General features: G+C 38.3%; 1 protein-coding gene across 4 annotated transcripts in view; it reads right to left on the reverse strand.

The window, feature by feature from the left end:
* Positions 1–24,835, reverse strand: part of MYO3A (myosin IIIA) — a 240,351-nt gene that overhangs the window by 176,783 nt on the left and 38,733 nt on the right. For all 4 annotated transcript variants that reach the window (XR_007403741.1, XM_025463908.3, XM_049096892.1 and 1 more), the window contains exons 5-6: positions 17,977–18,081; positions 17,354–17,453 (exon numbers count right to left, since the gene is read on the reverse strand). Coding sequence is in view for 3 of the 4 variants with exons in the window: in XM_025463908.3 (XP_025319693.1) it covers positions 17,354–17,453; positions 17,977–18,081 (205 nt within the window). In the remaining variant the exon portion in view is untranslated. The remainder of the gene's footprint in view (positions 1–17,353; positions 17,454–17,976; positions 18,082–24,835) is intronic.

The following is a 24,835-nucleotide window of genomic DNA, read 5'->3' on the forward strand; positions in this document are numbered from 1 at the left end:
TTATTTGAAAGAGAGAGCAAGCAGTGGGAGGGGAAGATGGAGAGAATCTCAAGTAGACTCCATGCTGAGTGCAGACCCAACACAGGGCTCAATCTCATGACCCTGAGATCATGAACTGAGCTGAGACTGAGAGTCAGACACTTAATTGACTGAGCCACCCAGGTGCCCCCTGATTTCCCTGTTTTGAAAAGTACCTGCTAGGTGTCACATTTATTTTAGGCTCTGGCTATCTATCTTATAAGCCAAGTAGGACAAAGACACTAATTAAGATTTCAATCAGAATACATTTGATTCTTCCAAGTTGCCATTTGACATTTATCCTAACACTTAAAGGCCATTTCCAGCCAAAAGGGTATTTTGGTGGTGGAAATATGCTTAAATATTGGAGGAATATACTTGGGCAGAGGGATAGGCAGTACATTTCAGTTCCACATTAATTGCATCTCACAATTAACTAATCTATTCCAATGATGCATAAATCCTGTCCTAAACAGAATCTTCATCTAAGGCCTTCAAATTGGGTCTTCAAAAAAGTTATTTGACAGAAAAAATATCCTCACTAAATAATTTTTCAAATTCGAAGGAGATTATCTAATCTGTGCTTGAAGATTCTCCCTTGTACATTTTCTAACTATCTGAAGAAAGAGAATTATCACTCAATGGCATATTTCTCCAGAATAATATACCCTCTACCTCCACTGCTACTGCAGGGATTTTAACCTTCAGAAAAATTAAATTATTTGTTTATTTATTTATTATTTTTAAAGATTTTCTTTATTTATTTGACAGAGAGAGAGAGAGAGAGAACATAAGCAGGAGTTGCTGCAGACAGGGAAGAGGGAGAAGCAGGCTCACTATTGAGCAAGGAGCCCGATGCAGGGCTCAATTCCAGGACCCTGGGATCATGACCTGAGCTGAAGGCTGATGCCTTAACCAACCGAGCCACTGAGGCACCCCAGAAAAATTAAATTCAAATCTAAACATTTCATATTGTCTTTTTCTATGAATTAAAAGTAGAAGTGATAAAGCTTGGATTTTGTGATAGTATCAGACTATTGTAATTTATTTACATAAGTGGGAAAAGCAAATGGATCTTTAAAATTTTTAAGATTTTATTTATTTATTTGAGGGACAGAGTATGAGTGTGGGGAGGGGCAGAGGGAGCGGGACAAGCAGACTCCCTACTAAGTGTGGAGCCTGACATGGAACCAGGGACTCTGAGATCACAACGTGAGCCAAAGTCAGACACTTAACCAACTGAGCCACCCAGGTGCCCCACAAATGGATTTTAAAATCAATTAATTTGGTGCACATAGGTGTCTTAGTCAGTTAAGCATCTGTCGTTGGCTTGGGTCATGAACTCAGGATCTTGAGACTGAGCCCTGCATTGGCTCCCTGCTCAGTGGGGAGTCTGCTTCTCCTTCTCCCTCTATCCCTCTCCCTGCTTGTGCTCTCTCTCATTCTCTTTCTCTCTGGAATAAATAAACAGATTTTTTTTAAAAGATAAAGTTAATTCAATTTAAAATTGATTCTAAATTTACTAAGATTTATTTTAAGGGCTCTATTTACTTATTTAAATTTACATTATACTTGATCTTTACCGAACATTTTTATTTCAATTTCATAAAGATAGTTTAAGAATTCAAATGTCAAAAAATCATAATAATAATAATAATTCAAATGTCATTTAACTGAAATGTAAAGGGAAAGGAAAAAACCCAACCAAGTAATAAAAAAAAAAAAATCAAAACTTTTGTTCCAGGCATGGAAATGACCTTTTCGAGTAATCATGTGATATTTTTATTCTCTTTTTGAATATGAAGAAAAGATTATGTCACTAAAGTTGGCATTTCTTAGCAAGTAGTCATGTCCCAGTGTCTGAATTTATAAACATGGATGGTTAGAAAGGACCTTCTTGCCACCCTCCACAGGAAATAAATATACATGGAAGGATACTGGAAAAAACGTTTTTTTAGGATGTGATATGTGACCAAAGGTAGTCCATTCAGATTCCTTTTCTTGGAAATGTGAATCTTGAGTGGAGTGCACACTTGGAGAGGAGTTAACTAGAGCTAAGTCATCCGATGGCAGGGCCCTAAGGATGAGTCCAGATGATGCTGCTCCTGAGGACCAGGGCTCCCATAGCTCTATTCTTAGGAGGTCAGATGGCCCAACTTCTTTCTCCCTTGACTCTGTAAGCCTATCAGTATTGTTTTCAGTATCCTTGCCTGAGTTGGTCAAAGTTAGTTTCTGTTGCTCACAACCAAGGAACTCTAACTAATACAAGACCCAAATGATTTTACATATAAAGGAGCAAATTAATAAGGGTAATAGTCAATAATGAGTTTACAAAGCCTAAGAGTCATTAGATTTTATATTAATATCAGATTATATTACATTTATATATTACTATGAGATTAAGAATTTTCTAAGAAAAAAAAAAAAGAATTTTCTAAGAAAATGGCCTCCAAACTCTTTAATCACACATCATGGGTTGCCTGGGTGGTTCAGTGGTTGAGCGTCGTCTGCCTTTGGCTCAAGAGCCTGCCTCTCCCTCTGCCTATGTCTGCCTCTCTCTCTATGTCTCTCATGAATAAATAAATAAAATCTTAAAAAAAAAATCACACATCCCAAAGAAGAAACTTTTGAGCAAGCATACTCAATATAGATATAGCTATAGATATTCTCTATATATTTACTATTACATTAATGTATGCATTCTGAAGCATATGAAGATAATTTTAAAGGATGAGATTAAATAATAACTATATCATGAATATGTCATAATTAGATATGAATTTTTTTCTGCACCCCAATGATGATTTGCAATCACTTTGGTATTGACACCGCCTTCAAAGACCACTGGTCAGAATGCAGGAGTAATAAATTACAGTGCTCATGGGGTCTCACATATCATTTAGTGGCCTTTGGGATCTTGCAGAAAGAATGTTTTCACTGGCACCTGGTTGTATAAGGTAAAAAGACACTGTAAAACTACAAACAGTACAGAAACAAGAAAATGTAGCCCAGAATGTGAAGAAGGAATAACAAAACTCCCACATAAGTGACAAAGGAACTATGCCACTAGGTAAAATAAGAAACGCTTGAGTCGGGGCACCTGGGTGGTTCAGTCGGTTAAGCATCTGCCTTCTGTTCAGGTCTTGATCCCAGGGTCCTGAGATTGAGCCTGCATTTGGCTCCCTGCTCAGAGGAGTCTGCTTCTCCCTCCACCCCTCCCCTCCACTTATGCTCTCTTTCTCTCAAATAAAAAAAAATCTTAAGAAATAAAGAAACGCCTAAATCTGATAACATTGGATGATTTTACATTAACAACAAGACACATACAGGATGCCTGGGTAGCTCAGTGGTAAAGCGTCTGCCTTCAACTCAGTTTGTGATCCCAGGGTCCTGGGATTGAGTCCCTAATCTGGCTCCCCGGTGGGGAGCCTGCTTCTCCCTCTGCCTATGTCCTTGCCTCTCTCTGTGTCTCTTGTGAATAAATAAAATCTTTAAAAAACAAAAACAAAAAGCAAGACACATACCCAACTATGAAAGAGTGACAGAGAAGGCATTTACCAAATTTCGTGTGTGTTGAATGTTTCTGCCATTGTGAAACCTCAACATTATTTTACCAACACAAACAAATAGCTTTGGAGCTAAGAAGGCAACTTAATGGTCATAAAGTCTAACATGTTCATTTTCAGGTTAGTAAACTTCAGCTACAGAGAAAAGTAAGTTTCCTGAGGACAAATGGCTTTTTTTTTTTTTTTTTTGGTATGAATTCTCACAAGAAAAGTAGCTAAGAAGGTAGAAAAATGCCAAATTCTATTTTAAAAGATTGCCATAAATTACTTTAAAAGGCAATAGGAGTCCAAATGATGAGTTCAGGAGCCCTAGGAAGTAAAGGGGATTAAGAAAAGCATCTTGTCTAGAGAGGAAATAATGGAATAAGTTGCCAAAGTAAACAGTTATGTAAGTGTCTCAAGGGAGAGGATGCTAAAAGGTGGAAAATTTCAGGCAGGAAGTTGGGATAGTGCGAGGCTATTGGAAGGAATAGGAGGCCAGAGAGAGATCAGGGCTGAGCAGAAAACAGGCTAGAAGAGAGGATGATGATCCATTTTTCATGCTATCTGTAGCCCTTCCAACAAGCCTCCCTGGGCTGTTTGATGGTTGTACAGCCACTTTCTTCCCTATTGCATACATCCTGTTTCTAGGGAGAAATACATGCCAAGAGGTCTCAAAGAGCCTTAGGGAGTCAGAAGAAACATTAAATATGTGGTTTCCCATATGGTTTCAACAGACCAGACAACTTCAGGGAACTTGATTTGTGATAAAAATACAGCAAAACCTTGACATCTAAAGAGGGCAACGGGAATAGCATGGGATTCTGTTGCTGTTGCTAAAAATAAAATACTGCAGGAATGAGAACTGGAATTATAAAAATACAGATTTTTTCAATAAGAAGAGGCCGTACGTTTTATTACACTATCTAATATCCTCATTTTGTTGATGAAGTCAGGAGAGTCTGATGATTAATCTGGACATGGTACCCAGGTATTTGGTGAAAATTATTCTGGATGTTTCCATGAAGGTGTGTTTTGGATGAAATTAACTGTGAGTGAAGCAGATTATCCTCCATACTGTGGATAAGCTTCATTCAGTAAGTGAAGAGCCTTAACAGAACAAAGACTGACCTCCACAGGGTAAAAAGGATTTCTGCCAGCAGACTGCCTTTGGACTCAAACTAACTTCCCCAGTCTTCAGGCTGCCAGCTTAACATCTCATTTTGGAGTCACCAAGTCTCCACAGTCCCATGAACCTTTCCTTAAAACAAGTCAATTCCCTTCCCACCCCCTACCCTCACCCACCATAGCCTGTTGATTCTGTTTCTCTGGAGAACCCTGGCTGATACAGATTTTGGTACTAAGAGTGGTTCTAGAGGAACAGAATCATAAAGATGAGTTTTCTAAATTGGTTCTGGGGTTTCTGGAATTCGCTTTCTTTTTTTTTTTTTAATTTTTTATTTATTTATGATAGTCACAGAGAGAGAGAGAGAGAGAGAGAGGCAGAGACACAGGCAGAGGGAGAAGCAGGCTCCATGCACCGGGAGCCCGATGTGGGATTCGATCCCGGGTCTCCAGGATTGCGCCCTGGGCCAAAGGCAGGCGCCAAACCGCTGCGCCACCCAGGGATCCCTGGAATTCGCTTTCTAATCTGGTTAGAGACATTAATGGCTCTATTTCCAGTAGTAAAGAACACTTATAGTCCATGGCATGATGTGGCAATAGGTACACAAAATATCAGCATTGGATACTTCTAATCAAATACTTATGGTTCGTGTTGGTATTTCTGAACATTTTGTCAAACTAATGAATATAATAAAATTGGCTGGTTTCTACTTATGTCGCTGGACAAAGTGAGGGGAAAGAAAGGATGAGCTCAGAGATTTAAATTTCCAGCTCCAGCACTGCTGCATAAATGACCTGAAAGCTTCTATGTCCTCCCTGAAAGAGACCCTTCTCTCCAGTAGATGCAGAGTTGAGATCACTGAAAGCCAAATCTAGAATCATCTTATTAAGCATGTGAAGTAATGGTGGAAGGAACATAAACTTGGATCAAGCTGAATTTGCAGATATGGACTACTAAGCAAAGACTAAGCATTTAATATTGTAGCTTAGAAAGTCAGAAAGGGTTGGCTGGTTGGCTCAGACATAGACCAAAAAGTTGCCCTAGTAAGTGACCTTGAAATGCCAGAACTACACTCGTCTTGAAGAAGAGACTCGAAGACCTAAGACTGGAATGCTAGAGAGGATTTTTCATTTAAGACCTCCTCACCCAACAAGGGAGCATCCAGAGGACATGCCTTTCAATATAATGGCAAGAAACACATTTTTGAGAGGACCCCGGCATCTTTGAGAGTTCTGATATTACTTTTCTGTATAGCCTAGAACTTACAACAGTAACTGCTGCCGCTTAATTAGGAAAGCTAAGTGCAATAGGAGTAACTGGATTACACAGTGGCAGGGGCCAAGTGGTGGTCCTCAACAGGCAAGGTGGGCACAGTCACCATAATGGGCAGCAGAGCCAAAGCAGCAATCAGAAGTCTCTGAATTGCAGACATCTATGGTGTTGCCCAGTTGATCTTGGTGTTACTAAAAGTAAAATAGATGGGAAGCCTACTAAATTCTTACATTAATCTAGAAAGCAAAATAGTTCTAAGTCAAGTGAACAAGTCTAACATGAATCATCAAAATACTCATGTGTCCCTCAATCTATCCCAAAATTTGAGCTGATTTACAGACCCAGAACCTTTAAATGAAGAGGAGGTCTCCCCTTGAGAAAGAACCCCAGTATATTGCCAAAAATTTACACTGTTAAATTGTCTTCCAGCCTTCCCCAAAGGGACCAATGGCCTTGTAATGGGTGACTGTGCCCTGAGGAAATGGAAATAAGGAGACTTTTCCATTGCTAGAGGCTAAATCTGTATTGACACTAATTGACACTAATTCCAGGAGACCCCAAATGTCACTGTCTGTCATCAGTCAGAGCAGAGACTTAGCAGAGGGCAGGTAAGCAATGAGGTTTAGTTCAGATGCATCTCACAGCCCAGGTTTTTGTTTTGTTATTGACAGTTTAGGAGACTGGAATAAGTCAATGATTCTTTATGACCTCTAGGTCACGAACTACTTTGTGAGTTTTGTGAAAGCTTTATACTTTCTCACTAGGAAATTCATATTCACATAAGGTTTTGCATATAAGGGATATTGAAAATCTCTGACATTCTCATACTTAATATACCAAACGACATTCAAGGTTATCTCTAGCTTTAGTTTTCTGTAAGATGACATAAGGTAAGTGATTCTCTGCAACCACTACTCCTATCCATACTAATGTGATTTCTCTTAGCAATCTGTCTTCTCTCCAGTATACCTGGAACTAGATCTTTCACTTTTTTTTAATACTCAGCTCATACCTTGTAATGGAGAGTGTGTAGTACTTTCTCTAAGAAAGACATCAAGATCACGCTGCTCACTGTACTCTCCTTGGCTTTAAACATATAAACCACACACCTCGAGCTGTATGTGTCATTTGATTATGTATGACTTTGTGCATACATAATTTGTTGTACTTGTGTACATGTATACACATTTGTACATGTGTATATATGTATAGTACTGGACCTCAGTACTGGACTTACATATATATATATATATATATACACACATATATATATAACTGAGTATATATATATAACTGAGTATAGTTGACACTTGAACAATGGGGGGCCCAGGAGTGCCAATCCCCCACACACAGACAAAAATACGCATATAAATTTTGATTCTCCAAAAATTTAACTACCAATTGTCTGCTGTTGACTGGAAAACTTACTATAACATAAATAGTCAATTATCACATATTTTGTATGTCATATGTATTATATACTGTATTCATACAATAGACTAAGCTAGAAAAAAGATAGCATTATTTAAAAAATCACAGGGATGCTGAGGTGGCTCAGTCAATTAAGCAGCTGACTCTTGGTTTCAGCTCAGGTCATGATCTCAGGGTCACAGGATTAAGCCCTACATTGGCTCCATGCTTAGTGAAGGAGCCTGCTAGAGATTATCTCTCTCCCTCTCCCTCTGCTCTTCCTGCTTGTGCTCTCTCTCTCTCAAATAAATAAATACAATCTTTAAAAAAAGAAAATCATGAAGAAAATACACTTACATTACTATATTGTATTGAAAATAATCCATGTATAAGTGGATCTGCACAGTTCAAACCTGTGTTGTTCAAGGGTCAACTGTATATAGAATACTCTTCATTTATGGTACTCTATCATCACTGATCTCTTATTTTTTCATGCCCTTTTATCCCCAATCCCCTCTCCCACTGTCCTGTCTCCTGCTCTACTATAAAAATCTTTCTGCTTGAAGCTTCTCAGGAATTGAAATTTTAAAGCTGCAGACCAAAATCATGTAATTTTAGTCCAAAACACTGAGTTATAATAAGAAAAACTAGGGGCATTTGGGTGGCTCAGTCAGCTAAGCATCAGGTTCTCAATTTCCACTCAGGTCATGATTTCAGGGTTGTGAGATTGAGCCCTGTGTTGGGCTCCACACTGGGCATGGAGCCTGCTTAAGGTTCTCACTCTCCTGCTCCCTCTACCTCCTCCTCCCTCCCTCCCTCTCTTAAATAAAATAAAATAAAATAAAATAAAATAAAATAAAATAAAAAACGAAAAGAAAAAAGAAAAGAAAAGAAAAGAAAAACTGAGGGAGCAAAGAAGTGATTCTTACAAAAATATAAGGAAAATCCTCTTTGATTCACCTAAGGTCATCATTCTATGGAGAGGCATACTTTTATTAAAATTTCTACAGCTGCATTGAGATAATTTGTTTTAATATTGGGTAAATCCCTAAATATAAAGTTTTCTTTTCTCCGTTAAAAAATAAAAACTCTTTCAAAACATCTGAAATCCATTCTAGACTTCATAATAGAATTTTTAGGTATACTTCATGTAGTTTAATTTCAACCATTAAAAACTAAAATTAAGAAAACTAAAATTTTGACTATCTCTTGGAATATACGACTGTGTGCATCAATCAGAAAACATGTTATCTAGAATATTTAGAGAATATCTTTGTCTTTCCTTTGCCATAACCCTCTTTTTAAAAAAAATATTTCTTTATTCACAGCTACTTGCAAAATGGGATGGTTCAGGTAGGCTTGCTTATACCACAACAGCCCATTCCTGGTCATGGCTAACTGGATCAAAAAAGCTTATCTGACCTAGGTTGTCCAACTGAGCTCCTTGTCCTACTTCAAATTCCTTTTGCTTTGGGGTGCTAAAAGTCCAGGTCAGTTAGCTGCTAGCACTGGACCCACAGGTCATATAGGCTGAGAAGACTGGGGCTGCTATTTTGAGTAGCCATGATGTACAACATGAAAACTCCAGAGGCTGGTGTGTAGACACCCAGAGAGAATAGAGAGGAGAGATTTGTTTTCTCTGGTGAGAGAGCAAGAGGCAGCAAGTGGTTACAGGTCTTGCCTTCCATTCTTCTGTTGGTTCCAGTCCCCTGAGTCCTATTCTTCCTATCTATGGGATTGCCTTTTCTATCTTACTCTTTTTTGGAACTCATTTGGTTTTCTTGCCCTTACAACGCAGACTCTTGACTGACACATACAACATTATCTATAATGTTAAATAACATACCTCAACTTTGGAAAATGTTCAGTTTGGAATACTTAAGCCTATAGGTTCAGCTGGAACCACAGTGCTTGCTTTGGTAGCACATATACTAAAATCAGCTGGAACCACAAAGCTATAAAAGAAACAGTCTCTTTATTCATGGTTCTGCTATAGGTAACTAAGGAATTACAAATGTCTTTTCTTTCCAATAAAGGTCATCTCCCCAAAGCACAAAAATAAATTCTAGCTGAATGAAATATTAATTTTTGTATAGGTATGAAAATTCTAAAGCTTTGCCAACTTTTAAATATGGTGCCTGATAGCTCAGTGGTTGAACATCTGCCTTTGGCTCAGGGCGTGATCCTGGGGTCCTGGGATGGAGTCTCGCATCAGGCTTCAGCAGGGGAGCCTGCTTCTTCCTCTATGTTTCTGCCTCTCTCTGTGTCTCTCATGAATAAATAAATAAAAATCTTTAAAAAATAAATAAATAAAAATAAAAATGGTTCTTCCTCCTATTTTTTTCCTCATTACTTCATTCTATAAAGCACTAGCTCTCGGGGATCCCTGGGTGGCTCGGCAGTTTGGCGCCTGCCTTTGGCCCAGAGCGTGATCCTGGAGTCCCGGGATCAAGTCCCACATCGGGCTCCCTACATGGAGCCTGCTTCTCCCTCTGCCTGTGTCTCTGCCTCTCTCTCAATCTCTGTGTGTCTCTCATGAATAAGTAAATAAAATCTTAAAAAAATAAAGCACTAGCTCTCAAATTTTCAGGATTCATAACATCCAACTACCAACACACACACACACACACACACACACACATACACACACATATATATATAGTATCTTTAGGCACGTATATAAATATCTTTTGACTTCTATGCTCAATCTCCAACTCTATTCCATAGTTTAGAGAAGTTTTTTGATATAATTTCAACCTTAGAGAAAAGTTGGCAAGGGAAGTACAAGTAACCTTTTTCCTTCACCATTTATAAGTAGGCCATGATGCTCCTTTAACCTCAAAGACTTTAGTGTGTGATTGCTACAAACAAGGACATGCCCCTACACACCAGCTGTACAACTAACAAAGTCAGGAAACTAATACTAATACATTTCTACCGTCTCATCTACAGACTCTATTCAAAATTCATCAATTGTTCCAAACATGTCTGTCCTTACAAAAAAAGGATCCAATCCAGGATCATGTGTTGCATTTAGCAGTCACAGTCTTTTTAGCCTCCTTCAATTTGGAGGAGTTCTTCAATCTTTCCTTGAATTTTATGACCTCAACATTTTTCAAAATGTCAGGCTACTTATTTTCTAAAATATTCCTGAATTTGGATTTGTCAGATATTCTCTCATGATTATATTTTTGGTGGGAAGATCACGGAAGTGATACTCAGGTCATTCCATTGCACCTGCCCCATGGTACGTGATTTTCCACTTCCACATTATTGGTTGTGTTCACTTTGAACAATTGATTAAGTTTTGCTTGTGTGGCTTCTCTGATGTAAAGTTTTGTTTTTCTTTTGTAATTATGTATTTTATGAAGTATTTTGAGACTATGTAAATATCCTGTGTCTAACCAAAACTTAATGTACTAGTTCACTGGATCCACTGAAGTTTTGGGATGAATTATTACTATGATGATTGCCAAATGATAACTTTATAAATTTCATTATCCCTTCTGTATTTATCAGTATTATTCCTTCTGTATTTATTAGTTGGCATTCTCCTGTAAGGAAAAACCTTTGCTTTTCTCCATTCATTTCTTTTTTTTTTTTTCATTCATTTATTTAAATATGTAAGTATCCAAGTATGGATTAATAATTTCTATTTTATTCCGTGGGTTATCATCATTACCATTATTATAACCATTATTTTGATGCTCAAGTATTCCCAGGTTTGCCAGTGAGAATTCCTTCAATGTAGCTTCTGTCCTTTATGTCCTTTTAACATATCTCCATTATTCTTTTAATATTTCTTTCCTTTTTGGCACATTAAATTCCAGGTTCAGGCTGTATCATTAATACAGCCATTAAAGTCAGCCTTTCTCCAAGACTCTTGGCTTCCTCTTAGTTGAGAATTATATTTAAAAACCAAGAGTTATGTGCTTGATAGGCTTGTTCTTGGGGCATCAATGTTTGCTAGCCCTCTCAATGGAAATAGCTAAGTAACACATACACAGGCATACACACACACCCTACATGCACATTCCACCATATTTATTTTTATATTTGTCTCTATAAATTGAAAACCATGCATTCACACTGATACCTCTGATTCCAATCAAACACTACTGAGTTCAGTTTTCTTCCTTTCCATATTTGTAACTCCTTTCTCTAACATTAAGAAACCAGACTCCCAGGCAGCCTGGGTGGCTCAGCAGTTTAGAGCTGCCTTCGGCCCAGGGTGTGATCCTGGAGACCCAGGATCGAGTCCCATGTTAGGCTCCCTGCATGGAGCCTGCTTCTCCCTCTGCCTGCTTCTCCCTCTGCCTGCGTCTCCGCCTCTTTCTCTCTCCATGTCTGTCATGAATGAATGAATAAATAAATAAATAAATAAATGAAAGAAACCAGACTCCCCTTGTTCTCATTATATTTCCTGAAGGTATTAATCCCTCTTTATGTAACAACCTCATGTCTCCATCTTGACCATTACACAAATGTCCCTCTTACCCAGCTTGGGCTCTGACAACCTGATGTGATTGTCATCATCATCTTCCTAGGAAGATGCTCTCCTTGTCCCATTCGGGGACTTAGCACTCCTCACCAAGCACCACAACCACCTCCCAGCGTAGATGCATTCCTTACCCACTTCAGGCCCAAGCCACATGCTTGGGAGCCACACCCCACACTCCCATGCCTGCTCACTCCCACCTAAAGGCTTTAATTCTGAATTATTTGGGGAGAAAGGAAGGAATGAAAGGAACTTCACAGCTTTCAAGTTCAGGTATGACTGCCTCACTTGGTGCTGAAAGTGGGTTATTAATAAATAAATCACAACTTCTCTTTGACCTACATTACTCATTGGGGATTTGATCTAAAATTGGGCATGTGGCTAATAAGAGATTTAAAGCCATAAAATATTCTGTCATAAGAAGAATGTCTAAATAAATCACAAGAAGTACATTCTGTACTTTTGTATTGAAATGTTAACTATCCTATTAGAAATGAAGTTCCCCAGAGAGAAATCCATAGAAATGAGAACTGAGAACTGCCCTTCAAATTTAGTCTCTCTTTCATTTTCCAGTCCAGATAAAGACTGCTTTTCCAGACATTAGTCAATTTGCCTACAGGGGTTTACCTACTGGGAGATCATATTATTTATTGATTGATTATATACCAGTGACTGCTAATGTATTTCATTAATAACGTTTACAAGCTCCTTTGTCTTTTTACTTTCTGGGGTGTCTGGGGGATTTCTGTAAAAACATATCCATTTAACAACAAAAAGGGTTTTCTTAAAGGCTGTATTCATAACTAGCATTAGCAAACTGAATCTCAGTTTTAATTAAGTAGCTTCATACTTAAAGTAATACAGGATTTATCCTAGCAAAGGGCTACTTATTTTTGAAACAGAAAAAAGCTATTTTGGGAACTCATATTTTCAGTATTTAGCGACTATGTTTAAAAACATTTATTTACTATTTATCAAGTACCTACTATGTGTACAACACTGACCTAGGGGCTGAGAATACTATTTCATGATAATGGTAATAACTCAAATTTTTAAAATTACTGTCAATAATTATACTAAGTAGTTTGCCTGTACCATGACATTTATTCATCACAGCAATCAACCATATGAGATAAAGACTATTCTTTTTTCCTATTTGTAGATGAGCATTTTGATGTCCTTGGAGACTGTCACTGACTTTCTCAAGGTCACACAATTGTATGGAAAATCCTACCTCTCATTCATTCACTCATTTGAGAGTATTTATTACTTTCAAGGTGCCAGTACTATGGTTGGCTCTAGGTACAAAGTGCTAGACCAGACAGAGACCATGTCATCGTGAAGCTTATAGTTTAGCAGGGAAGGTAGTCAAATCAAACATGTGATTGCAATCAAGCATGACAACTGGTTGGCTAAGCTAAGTAGGGGGTGTTGGGGAGGTGCTCATCAAGGCAAGCAGAAGTTGGCTGGGCATAGTAATAAAGGGAAGTTTCTATGCAGGAAAAGCATCACGTCTGTAACTGATTGCAAAATTTAATAATACTATACTAACACACAGAAAAACTGTAGTTTCTTCCTTTTGCCTCTGTTATGGCCTCTCTTTATGCTCCTACCTACTGACTGGGAAGGCAGTAAACCTTAGTCAGATCTAATAAACCTGTAACGTCCTTTCAGATGGAGCTGAGTCTCTCTTGGATGAAAGCCTGCTCCATCTCTCAGACAGCAACCTTTCTCCTCCCTCCTTCCTGAAGATGGTACCATGCATACAGGATAAGGGATGACATATAAGACCTTCAGGCAGGGAAAAGAGGGAGGGTCCTCAGAGTGGTGGGTCTCTAGCCTCTGGAGTCATGTACCTGCTGTCTGGCTACTGGCCTCCCTCACTGGCCTTGATATCAGGTGAGCTCATGGTCCACTCTCTTCCTGCAGGCAGGGCTTCCTGTAATTCCTCTGGGCAGACTAAGGTTCACGTTGGTTTCAACTGGAGCTGAGAACACTCTGGGGTCTGGCTGTGACTCTTATTCAGACCAGGCCCAGGTGATATGCTCTGTGCCTTACTGCCCATCTTGAAGAATCCCTCTAGGAACTTACCAGATTCTCAGTGACTTTTGGGTTTCTGGACACTAAGGGAAGGGTTTGGGGAAGTTCGACTTGAGTATTTCTTCTACTTAATCACTTTACATCTCCAGGTGTAAATGACAAGGACATAGCTCAATTCAGCGATGGCCTCTCTGGAGTGTGGATGACAATGGAGGAGAGTATGTGGGTGAGAGCCTCTTTCTGCCCTCGCTGGCAGCTTCACTTTTTGAGAGCTCACCTCACTCTCCTGCCTCTTTATCTGTTTCATCTTTCCACAATCTCCCCAGGATTGGAAAGGAATTCCCTCTTCTTTCTGTTGTCTCTTGTGTGAAACCCTCTGGTGTATCCCTGGAAATTTCCTCTCTATATGCTAAAGAGGGAGATAAAACAATTTAGACAGATCTTTCTCAAGAGGCAGCATGGTCTTGCTACAAATTCCTATTTTTGAATGTTAAAAGCTGAACATTACTCCCGTCATTTTCTTGCATTCCTTCTGGAACAAATCTTCTTTTTTAAAGATTTTATTTATTTATTCATGAGAGACACAGAGAGAGAGGCAGAGACATAGGCAGAGGAAGAAACAGGCTCCCTGCATGGGGCTTGATCCCAGGACCCCAGGATCATGACCTGAGCCAAAGGCAGATGCTCAACCACTGAGCCACCCAGGCATCCCCCTTCTGGAACAAATAGATAGAGAGATGCCTCAGGCAGACTGGGGTGAAGATCATGCTCTTAGGCAAAAAAGAAAAGCATGTGAATATATTTCGAAGTACTCAATCGCATGTGTAAGAGCCCGAATGAGCAAGAATGTGGCACATTTCAGAAACTGAAAAAAGCTGACCTGGCTCCTAGGTAATAGCAGGAGAAGGTACCTGATGAACACAAGGGGGCATAAAAAAAAAAAAAGGCATCAATTATTAAGTGCTTACTCTGTGCCAGCACAGAGGATCATAAGGCAAAGAATTACATAGGGCTGTGGGAGGCCATTGACCAGAATATTGAGTAAGACAATGCCAGTACCAGCTATGCTTTCCAAAAGGGTCCCTGTGGCTGCAGTGTGGAGAATGGACTAGAAAGAAAGAAAGGAGGGAAGGAAGGAAGGAAGGGAGGGAGGGAGGAAGACTGGTTGCAAGGAATTCAGGGAAGTAGAAGTGTGGGAGGTCAGGTCAGAGATGATGGCTAGGACTAGGCAAGAAAATGGGAGTCTGGGGACATATATAATAGAGCTTTGTGACTAGTCCTGGATGTGGGTTCTGGGAAAGGAAGACTCAGGATGAGCCTAAGATTTCTGACTTAAGCAGCAAAACAGGACTGGTGACTTTTTCTAAGATAAGAAGTTCTTGATATGAAGCAGATTTCTGGGGATGGTTGAGGTGGTGGAGTTCCATTTGGACATTTTAAGGACTGGCAGCCATCCAGGTACACTCCTTCGGAAGCCAATAATAAGCTTACTATCTATTTGGTGAGGTGAGAAATTCAAATAAGATGTATTCTAAAACACTTTACTCCCAGCTTCAGCCTTGCCTGAAAATTTCATTTAAACATTAAATGAGGACATCAGTTTTCAGCATTTCAGTGGCTTATCACATCTTACTCTTTCTGTCCTTGAAGAGTTTCATGATACATGCACCTCCACCCTCAGGTTTTAATTCATCTGGAAACCTACAAATTATTTTAGGCAAACTGAATCCATGTCCTCTTACCGCAGAGAATAAAAATAGAAACATTATTTTACATGCAAATAATAGCAATTTAGTATCAGACACTATGAACACACTAATAGGTGACTAGCCCTCTTTTCTAATTGTTGACAATAAAGTCTGTAACAGTATTAATCTAAAACCAAAGCTCTCATTTTGTCAGTTTCCCAACTTATGATTATTTACAAAGGTATCACATAGAAGGCCACTTTATTAATTATTTGGGTTATGTTTTTAATCTAGACTACTGTGGAAGGTATCCCAGGAAATTGCATTTCTCAAAGCTACTGGTTTACCAGTTCTTCTTTCATGAAGAAAATGAAGAGAATGGCCCTTCCTGGGGGGGCAATGAAAAGTATTTTGCTGTTGTTCTTTTCCACTTCAGGCACACATTAGTCCTAACCCAGTCAGTGTTCAAACACACAGCTCTGCGCTCAACCAGCAGCACAGATAGCTGCATCCAATTAGTTAATTAGAAATTCACTGTCAAGCTCACTGCTGCTCACAGCTTTCAAAAGCTCAACTGAGAAAAAAAAGGTAGGTACCTGCATGGCTGTTTGAAGGATATGTTATCTATCCATTCCTTTGTAGATGCTCTGAAATTCATTCCTGGGGTGAGCCAGATTACTAGGGAGCTATACACTTAGATATTAAACACAATTAATATCCATCTTCCCTAAGTTTCAGTTTCCAAAATGCAAAATGAAGTTACATTCATTTATTCATTCACTACTAGAATTCCACTACACCCCAAAGCATTAGGTCTACAAAATAGATGAAATTCTACCTCTGAAGGACCCCGTGTACCTATCTTCCTAAGTATCCTTAACAACGTATAAGGATCAAAATAGGTAATGAAAATCCTATTTTTTATGATAAACACAAAAAGCGAGAAATATAAAGGTAAAGAAGCACAAGGAGGCTCACCTTCCCCAGGCACAGTGAGGACACTAAGAGTTCTAGAATAATTTGGTTCATCCTCCTGGGAGTAGTGCACTTATAGGAATACTACGCCAGGAGGTTACAGAAGGACACTGTCGTACCTAATTGCCCAGATGCAGAGTGCTATCAGTTATGGTGCCTTTGGCTATGACACAGAAATCCATTTGGCTTAGTAAATATGGAAATGTATTATCTCATATGACAAAAGTTCTAGAGATAGGGCAGGTGCCAGCATCTGGTGATTTAGTGGCTGGATAATACCATCAAGGGCCCTCATTCTTTTCACCTCTCATCTCCACCTCTCCCAACGTGGCTCTCCACTTGGGATGGAGCATCTCAGGATAGGGTGAGGTGCCTCAGCAGGTTCATGCATGGCAATAAGACAGACAGGGTCCCAAGAAACAGATCACCTCTCCCTGTGCCTCCTTCTTAGGACCGCAACAAGAAAGCAACTTATAAGGGACATGGGACTGCCATGAGGCTGACTGGAATCATTTGGGGGCTGTCTATGGTAGGAATCTGCCCACACATACTGCTATCGTGGTGTTCTGGGTACAAGCTCGCTGATTTGTTGAAAAGAGTCATTCCTGGGAATCTTTCACTGACCAAATTTACAAAAAACCTCTGCACTTTGTTACCTCAGTGGGATACTGTTTTTCCTCCACTTTCAATGCTTAGAAAGTGAGTCTGATGGAAAATGATCAAATCATATTCATACTACTCATTCTGCATCCCAAACTCAAGCATTTCAAGCCAAACTTACCAAAATCTACGAGTTTGACTCCACCTTCAGTGGTCAATAGAATGTTATTTCCTTTTACATCACGGTGGATAGTTTTGTTGTTATGCAAATGCTGAAGTCCCTAATGGGTGGGAAACAGATAATGACTTTCAAAGCATCAAATGACATTTTTCATTTGTGCAAAATCAATAGGAAATACTTGTCAAAATTAACATGCAAACATCCTTAAAATGTTTTCACACTGAATTAATCAAATCAAAGTCAAAAATTCATAAACCAGAGACACCCTTCCTTCACTCATCAAATATTTCGTAAAAACATGCTGATCTCAGTAGATGAAACATTCTGTATATTTATTCTAAATAATGGCAAAGAAGAACCTATTCATAAAAAATACACAATATCTGCCTTCATCACGATCAATCTCAGAAATATACTTGGGACATCAGAGTTCTGTTGACACACAAGGAAGGTAGGTGTCTAATAAAACAAGGAATTAGTAATGCTAAACATTTCAGAGTTTGCATATACTCTTGCATCAATCAATACTAATGTAGTGGTATTTTTCTAAAAATAAAATCCACATTTTTTATTGAACTAGGGCTGCCTCATAATTAATGCATGAACAATTTAAATTGCCTTACCAATAGTGCTTCATGTAAAATATAGGCAATTATGGGTTCACTCATTCTTTTGCCTTTCTTCAGCAATCCCTTCACGAGATCAGCCACTGATCCTCCATTGCACAGCTATACAGGAATATTCCAAAATATTAAATGACATTTTAGTACTTGCTCTAAAAGGTTTTCTAGACACATTTTTTAAAGAACTGTTCTGATTTTGTGTTTCAAATGATTACCCTCATCTTTATGGCTTCATAAATAAAATGAACATGTAAATTGTACTAATGCACAATTAATTATTCGAACACAGTTTTCAGATGAGTTACCTTTTAGAAGAGAATCCAGAGAAGCCTTGGGCTTGATTTTTTTTGGGGGGGGGGGGGCTTGATTTTTAAATTCAAGGATAATAATTATGGTTCTGCAAATTAGTCCCAAATTTAGGATCTAGGGCTTCAAAAAAGTATTCTTGATTTCTGATTGTTTAATTTACAGAGTAATAAGATTTCATGATCTCTTTGAATACCCACCATTTGCTTCAACGTGGATGGAACTGGAGAGTATTATGCTGAATGAAGTAAGTCAATCAGAGAAGGACAAACATATGGTTTCATTCATTCAGGGAATATAAAAAATAGTGAAAGATATTAAAGGGAAAAGAGAGAAAATGAGTGGGAAATATCAGAGAGGGTGACAGAACATGAGAGACTCCTAACTCTGGAAAAGAACAAGGGGTGGTGGAAGGGGATGTGGGCGGGGGGTTGAGGTGACTGGGTGACAGGCACTGAGGGGGGCATTGACGGGATGCTTTATGTTGACAAACTGAACTCCAATAAAAAAATATACAAAAAAAAAAAAAAAGATTTCACGACCTCCATACAAGGCTATTCTGTATATCCATTAATTTAAAAATATGCCCCCCTTGGCACCTGGGTGGCTCAGCTGGTTAGGTGTCTGCTTTCAGCTTAGGTGATAGTCCCAGGGTCCTGGAATTGAGCACATCCTGCTCAGTGGAGAGTCTACTTTTCCCTCTCTCTCTGTTCCTCCCCCATCTCGTGCGCTCTCTCTCTCTCAAATAAATAAAAATAAAATCTTTTTTTTTTTTAAATAAAATCTTAAAACACACATACACATACAAAAACCACACAAAAAAAAACCTGCCTCCTTTCTGGCAAAATTTCAGAATGCACTGAAATGAGGACTACAAATAACATTTCAGAAAACTGCTTTAAATACCATGCTTCTCAGGTTCTTTACCTTCCTTCCTCCCCTTCTCCCCGAAAGGAGGGGAATCTAAGTGAAAAAAACAAAAGGGAAGACCATGGTAGGGGATTTTTCACAGTCAGGTTCTCCAAAGTTAGGTAACATTAAATCCCATAGAAAACTTTCAAAAAAGCTGCAGATCTGCAGAACAGAGACGCACTGTTATTAGCAATGGAATATGAGGGATGATAATTAGTTAAATGGTCCCAATGGAGCTTGGATCCCATGAGTACTTGATCCATTCATCTCTGACTCTTTCTCGCCTCTACCTTCTGCCTGACTTTCCTCTGGGGCTCTGGTCCATGGTCACCTTGCCCTTCACCCTGACCTGTTAGCCTCTTCTCCCACCTGCCTTGTGACCCACCAGTGTCTGGGATCTAAAAGCCATAATTTCCCTGACTCCACTAACAAATATGGAGGCAGACAACATAGGTAGAGGAAATTAACTCCTGGCATCCTTGTTTGAAATACTGAACATTTTCTCCCAAACTTTTTTCTAATATGGTTAATTTGACTTTATTGGATGCCCAACACTCCTGATACATTATGGATTAGGTAATCATAGCTCAGGTGTGTTGAGCATCTATTTTGTGCTAGGAACATTTCTATTCCCATGAGTTATCTCTATACCTCACCTCTAAGTAGGTATTATCATCCCCAAATTAAAGACTGGGAAATTATCACAAAATGATAAAGTAACTCATGAATGATCCTACAGTAGTGACAGAGCCAGGAACTTGGACAGTGATTCTAGAATGGCGCCTTCACACTAAACCAATTTGTAGCTGAAATCTTTTTACATTCAAAGAAAACTTCTTTCAGCTTTATAGAGTAGGTGCAGCCCCAGCATTTCAAAATCTGCATTTTCTTCTGCATCCAGATGGGAAACACCTGAATGCCTGGGTGGCTCAGTGGCTCAGCATCTGCCTTTGGCTCAGGGCATGATCCCAGTGTCCTGCAATCGAGTTCCCCATTGGGTTCCCTGTGAGGAGCCTGCTTTTCCCTCTGCCTATGTCTCTGCCTCTCTGTGTCTCTCATGAATAAATAAAAAATAACATAAAATCTTTAAAAATCCCAAAAGGTACAACACAAAGAATGAGCCCTAAAGTAAATTATGGACCTTAGTTAATAATAAGGGATCATTATTGGCTTATCAACTGTAACAACTGAACCATGTGAACCACAAGATGTCAATAACAGGGAACATGGAAGGCACGGGGTTTATGGTGACTCTCTGTACCTTCCACCCAGTTTTCCCACAAAACTAAAACTGCTCAAACAAAAATGTGAAAAGGTCCTAAAACAATAATGAAGGAACATACCAAATTTATCTATGTCATAACAAGCCCCTTACAAAAATGTCTTCTCAGAAACTAAATTATTCTACTCACCATTGCATTTTATATCCAATACATTTAACATAAATGATATACAAACACAGAAAATATTCTTGATTTTTTGTTTTCCTTATAATAGTATATTTGGTATAAGGGATTTTTAGAAGAATCATTATTATTCTTTTATACTCAACAAATATTTAATGAATTGGTACTATATGCAAAGCACTGAGACACTAAAGTAGGTCAGAGATGACCAGGGCAGCTTTGGCTCCCAGCAAACTTGAAATAGTGTCAGACCAGTGGTTTTCAAACAGAGACAATTTTACTCCAAGGGGACCTTTGGTAATGTTTGGATATTCTTGATTGTTAGGAAGAGGCTTGAAGCTCCTACTAGCATTTAGAGGTCAAGGGTACTGCGAAATATCTGACATTGCACTGGACAATCCACAATTATTCAGGCCAAGACATTAATAGCCAAAGACTGAAAAACGCTGCATTAAAGAGATTTTTTAAAAATCACCTAAATTATATGTTAGGTCTTAAATTATACAGGAAAATAATAATGAGCAAGTACTAAAGAATACTACAAACTGGTAACATCAAGTTGGAAGGGAAAAAAAGGAAAAGATTATTTTTTAAAGATTTTTATTTATTTATTCATGAGAGACAAAGAGAAAGAGGCAGAGACATAGGCAGAGGGAGAAGGAGGCTCCCTGTGGAAAGCCCAGTGTGGCACTTGATCCCAGAACTCCAGGACCATGACCTGAGCCAAAGGCAGATGCTCAAACACTGAGCCACCAAGGTGCCCCTAAAAAGGAAAAGATTTAATGACAGGATAGACTTGTATATATTAACAACAGTTTTCTCCAGGTTGTCCTGGTATATTTACCTTGGTTATAGTGTCTTCTGCAATTAAGAAGTATACTTTTGGGGAGGGGGGTGGGATTCAAATTTATCATCTTTTTCTTAATGTTCGCTGTTTTCTCTTATTTGGTCATGCTCAGAAGGCTTTTCCCTAAACTAAGATCATTACAATATCTTTCTGTTTTATTTTTATAATTTTGTCACTTTTAACATGTTTTGATCTTTAATTCACTTACAGTGGTTTTTTTTTTTTTTAAAGATTCTATTCACTTATTCATGACAGACACAGAGAGAGGCAGAGATAGTCAGAGGGAGAAATTTCTCAAGATCTGTAAAACTTAAAACACCAAGAGTTGAATGCTAACGTAAACAAACTATGGGTTTGGGGTGATAGTGATGTGGGACTATCCCTGTGGGGAGCCTGCTGTGGGACTCGATCCCCAAACAGGAGATCATGTCCTGAACTGAAGGTAGACACTCAACTGCTGAGCCACCCAGGCATCCCTTTTATTTTATTTTTTGAAAAGATTTATTTATTTGAGAGAGCAGGAGAGGGGCAGAGGGAGAGGGAGAAAAGGAATCTTTAGCAGGTTCTACACCCAATGTGGGGCTTGATCTCATGCCCCTGAGAGGGTGACCTGAGCTGAAACGAAGAGTCGGACACTTAACTGACTGAGCCACCCAGGTGGCCCTCACTTACAAGGCTTTAAATATTTGTTCCAGCTTGATAGTCCAGCAACGTATGAGATGTCATCATGGCTATATACTGGCTTCTAGTGAATGTCCTGGGCCTTTCTCTAGATTATCTATAAAATTCTTCTGATCTCTCTATTCTTGTCAAGTATCAAATTGTTTTAAAGCCTGTAGCTTAATAAATAAATAATAAATAAATAAATAAATAAATAAATAAATAAATAAATAAATAAATAAAGCAAGCCTGTAACTTAAGAGTTGGTTTATCAAATAAAAGAAGTCAACTCTTACTCTCTTTCCAAAAATTTCTAGGCTTCTCCTGCACATTTACTCTTCTAGATGAAATTCAGAATCAGCTTCTTAAAGATAGAGCTATAAATAATTTGAACGCAATACATTATTTTAATAATGTAATTATTTCATAAGACATTTGAAAAAGAGTGACCCTTTATTGGTTGAAACTCTTAACAATATGAAGCTAGAATGACCAAAAGTTACCAAAAAAAAAAAAAAAATCACCAATGACCAATTAATGCCTAAAAGTTAAAAAAATAAACAACAAAGAAAACTTCCAAAGTGGGTAAGATTTTTTAAAAGCCCACTAAAATCCTCAAATTATGGATCAAAAAAGAAAAATAAAACTCCAGTTTATTAATGCTTAGGAAATATTAGAAGAATATTTTATATTTAATATAGGTACTTCCTATATAAATGTGATGTTAGCAAAAATGTGTTCATCAATAAAGAACTCCAAAGGGCTCAACAGGAAGTTCTCATATAGTATCAATCAGGTTACTCTTGAAAAGGGATGTGGCAGGTCTAGGGGAAGAGAGAAAAGAAGACGGTGATGGGGGACATCTGGGTGGCTCAGTGTTAGAGTCTCTGCCTTTGGCTCCGGTAGTGATCCTGGGAGGTCCTGAAATCAAATCCCACATCAGGCTCCCCAGGGGGAGCCTGCTTCTCCTGCTCCCTCTATCTCTGCTTTTCTGTATCTCTCATGAATAAATAAATAAAATCTTTTAAAAAAAAATGATAATGAAGAAGAAGACAGTGATGGGTAAAGGACTGTCTCAAGGAGCTATACTATTTATAAAAGCAATAGTTGGCATATCCAATAAACATTCATCCAAATTAATTTATGAAAGTTGGCAAGTAATTGGAGGAAGGGCTATGTAAGAAAAAACATGATTCATGGAGAAATTTGCAGATTAAGCAGCCCACGGCACTAGCTGGCAAGCTACTGAGTTACAACACATTGTCTAGTTTCTTTCTTACCTTGGCATCCAGCCTTCAATAATGGTTCATGAAGAACGCTAAAGTCACTTTAAGTAAAGAAGCAACCAGACTGGATAGGGTAATTAGAACAGATTGTGTTGAAAATAAAGTTTGACTTAGTTTTTAAAAAAGAAAACTGAGACAGATTGCCAAGAGCAAATATAGCCTGTTATTAGAGGCAGACTCAAAACAAATACACAAGGTACAAGTTACTTCTGTACAGACAGCCTTTATAAAAAGGAGATTTTTTGGAATCAAGGAAGCACATATAGCTCTTCCTCTTAAATATGAAATTCTATTCTTGGGGTGAGATTTGTAACTATGCAAGGAAGATTTCTAAGAGCCTCACAACATAGCAATTAAGTTATTTCCCTTCCATGACTTTACTCAAGTTCACTGGACTTTTAAAAACAAATATGTATATTAGAACCAAAGCAGAAAAAAATTTAAAGTTTAAAAAAGAAAGAATGTCATTCACTCTAACAACTAGGAATACTGTGCTCTAATTCTGCAGGACCACTGAACTGGATTATAGTGCCAAGACAGAACCTCACAATTGGCCACAATAAAATGCAGTTTTTCCATGAGCTCCTTTCTTAAAAAAGAAAGAACAGGGGCACCTGGGTGGCTCAGTGGTTCAGCATCTGCCTTTGGCTCAGGGCGTGATCCTGAGGTCCTGAGATTGAGTCCTACATGGGGCTCCCCACACAAAGTGTGCTTCTCCCTCTGTCTCTCTCTACCTCTCTCTCTGTGTCTCTCATGAATAAGTAAATAAAATCGAAAGAAAGAAAGAAAGAAAGAAAGAAAGAAAGAAAGAAAGAAAGAAAGAAAGAAAGAAGAAAGAAAGAAAGAAAGAAAGAAAGAAAGAAAGAAAGAAAGAAAGAAAGAAAGAAAGGAAAAGAAAGGAAAGGAAAGGAAAAGAAAAGAAAAGAAAAGAAAAGAAAAGAAAAGAAAAGAAAAGAAAAGAAAAGAAAAGAAAAGTCACACTAGAATCAGTGTGAAACTGAAGTAAAAGACATGAGTACCAATGTTCTAAGGCCTTCACAGAAAGTCAGTGGTGACACAAAAAGAAATGACTTAAACAGACTATACCAAATAGCAACAAACCACATATCAATCTGTGGTTGAAATCTTGCTAAAGGTGCTCAAAGTAAGATCACACCATAACTTTCTTAAAGCCTCATTTAGAATTAGTGAAATCTCAAATATGCTCATGAATGAAATTTACTTTTGTTCAATTAGCATAAAATGCCTTTCCTGTATAATCCTGTATTTTATAAATCTAGGTAAACAATATGGAAAAAATTAGGCATTTCTATACAATGAAGTGGCAAACAAGAGGCCATGATAACAGTCTACACACATCAAATATACTAACTGCCATTACCACTAGCAATAATGGTTTCTTATCAAGGGGCTAGACATCTAAGCCTAACTGAAAATATAAA

The sequence above is a fragment of the Canis lupus genome, chromosome 2, assembly GCF_003254725.2.
Source record: "Canis lupus dingo isolate Sandy chromosome 2, ASM325472v2, whole genome shotgun sequence".
NCBI lineage: Eukaryota > Metazoa > Chordata > Mammalia > Carnivora > Canidae > Canis > Canis lupus.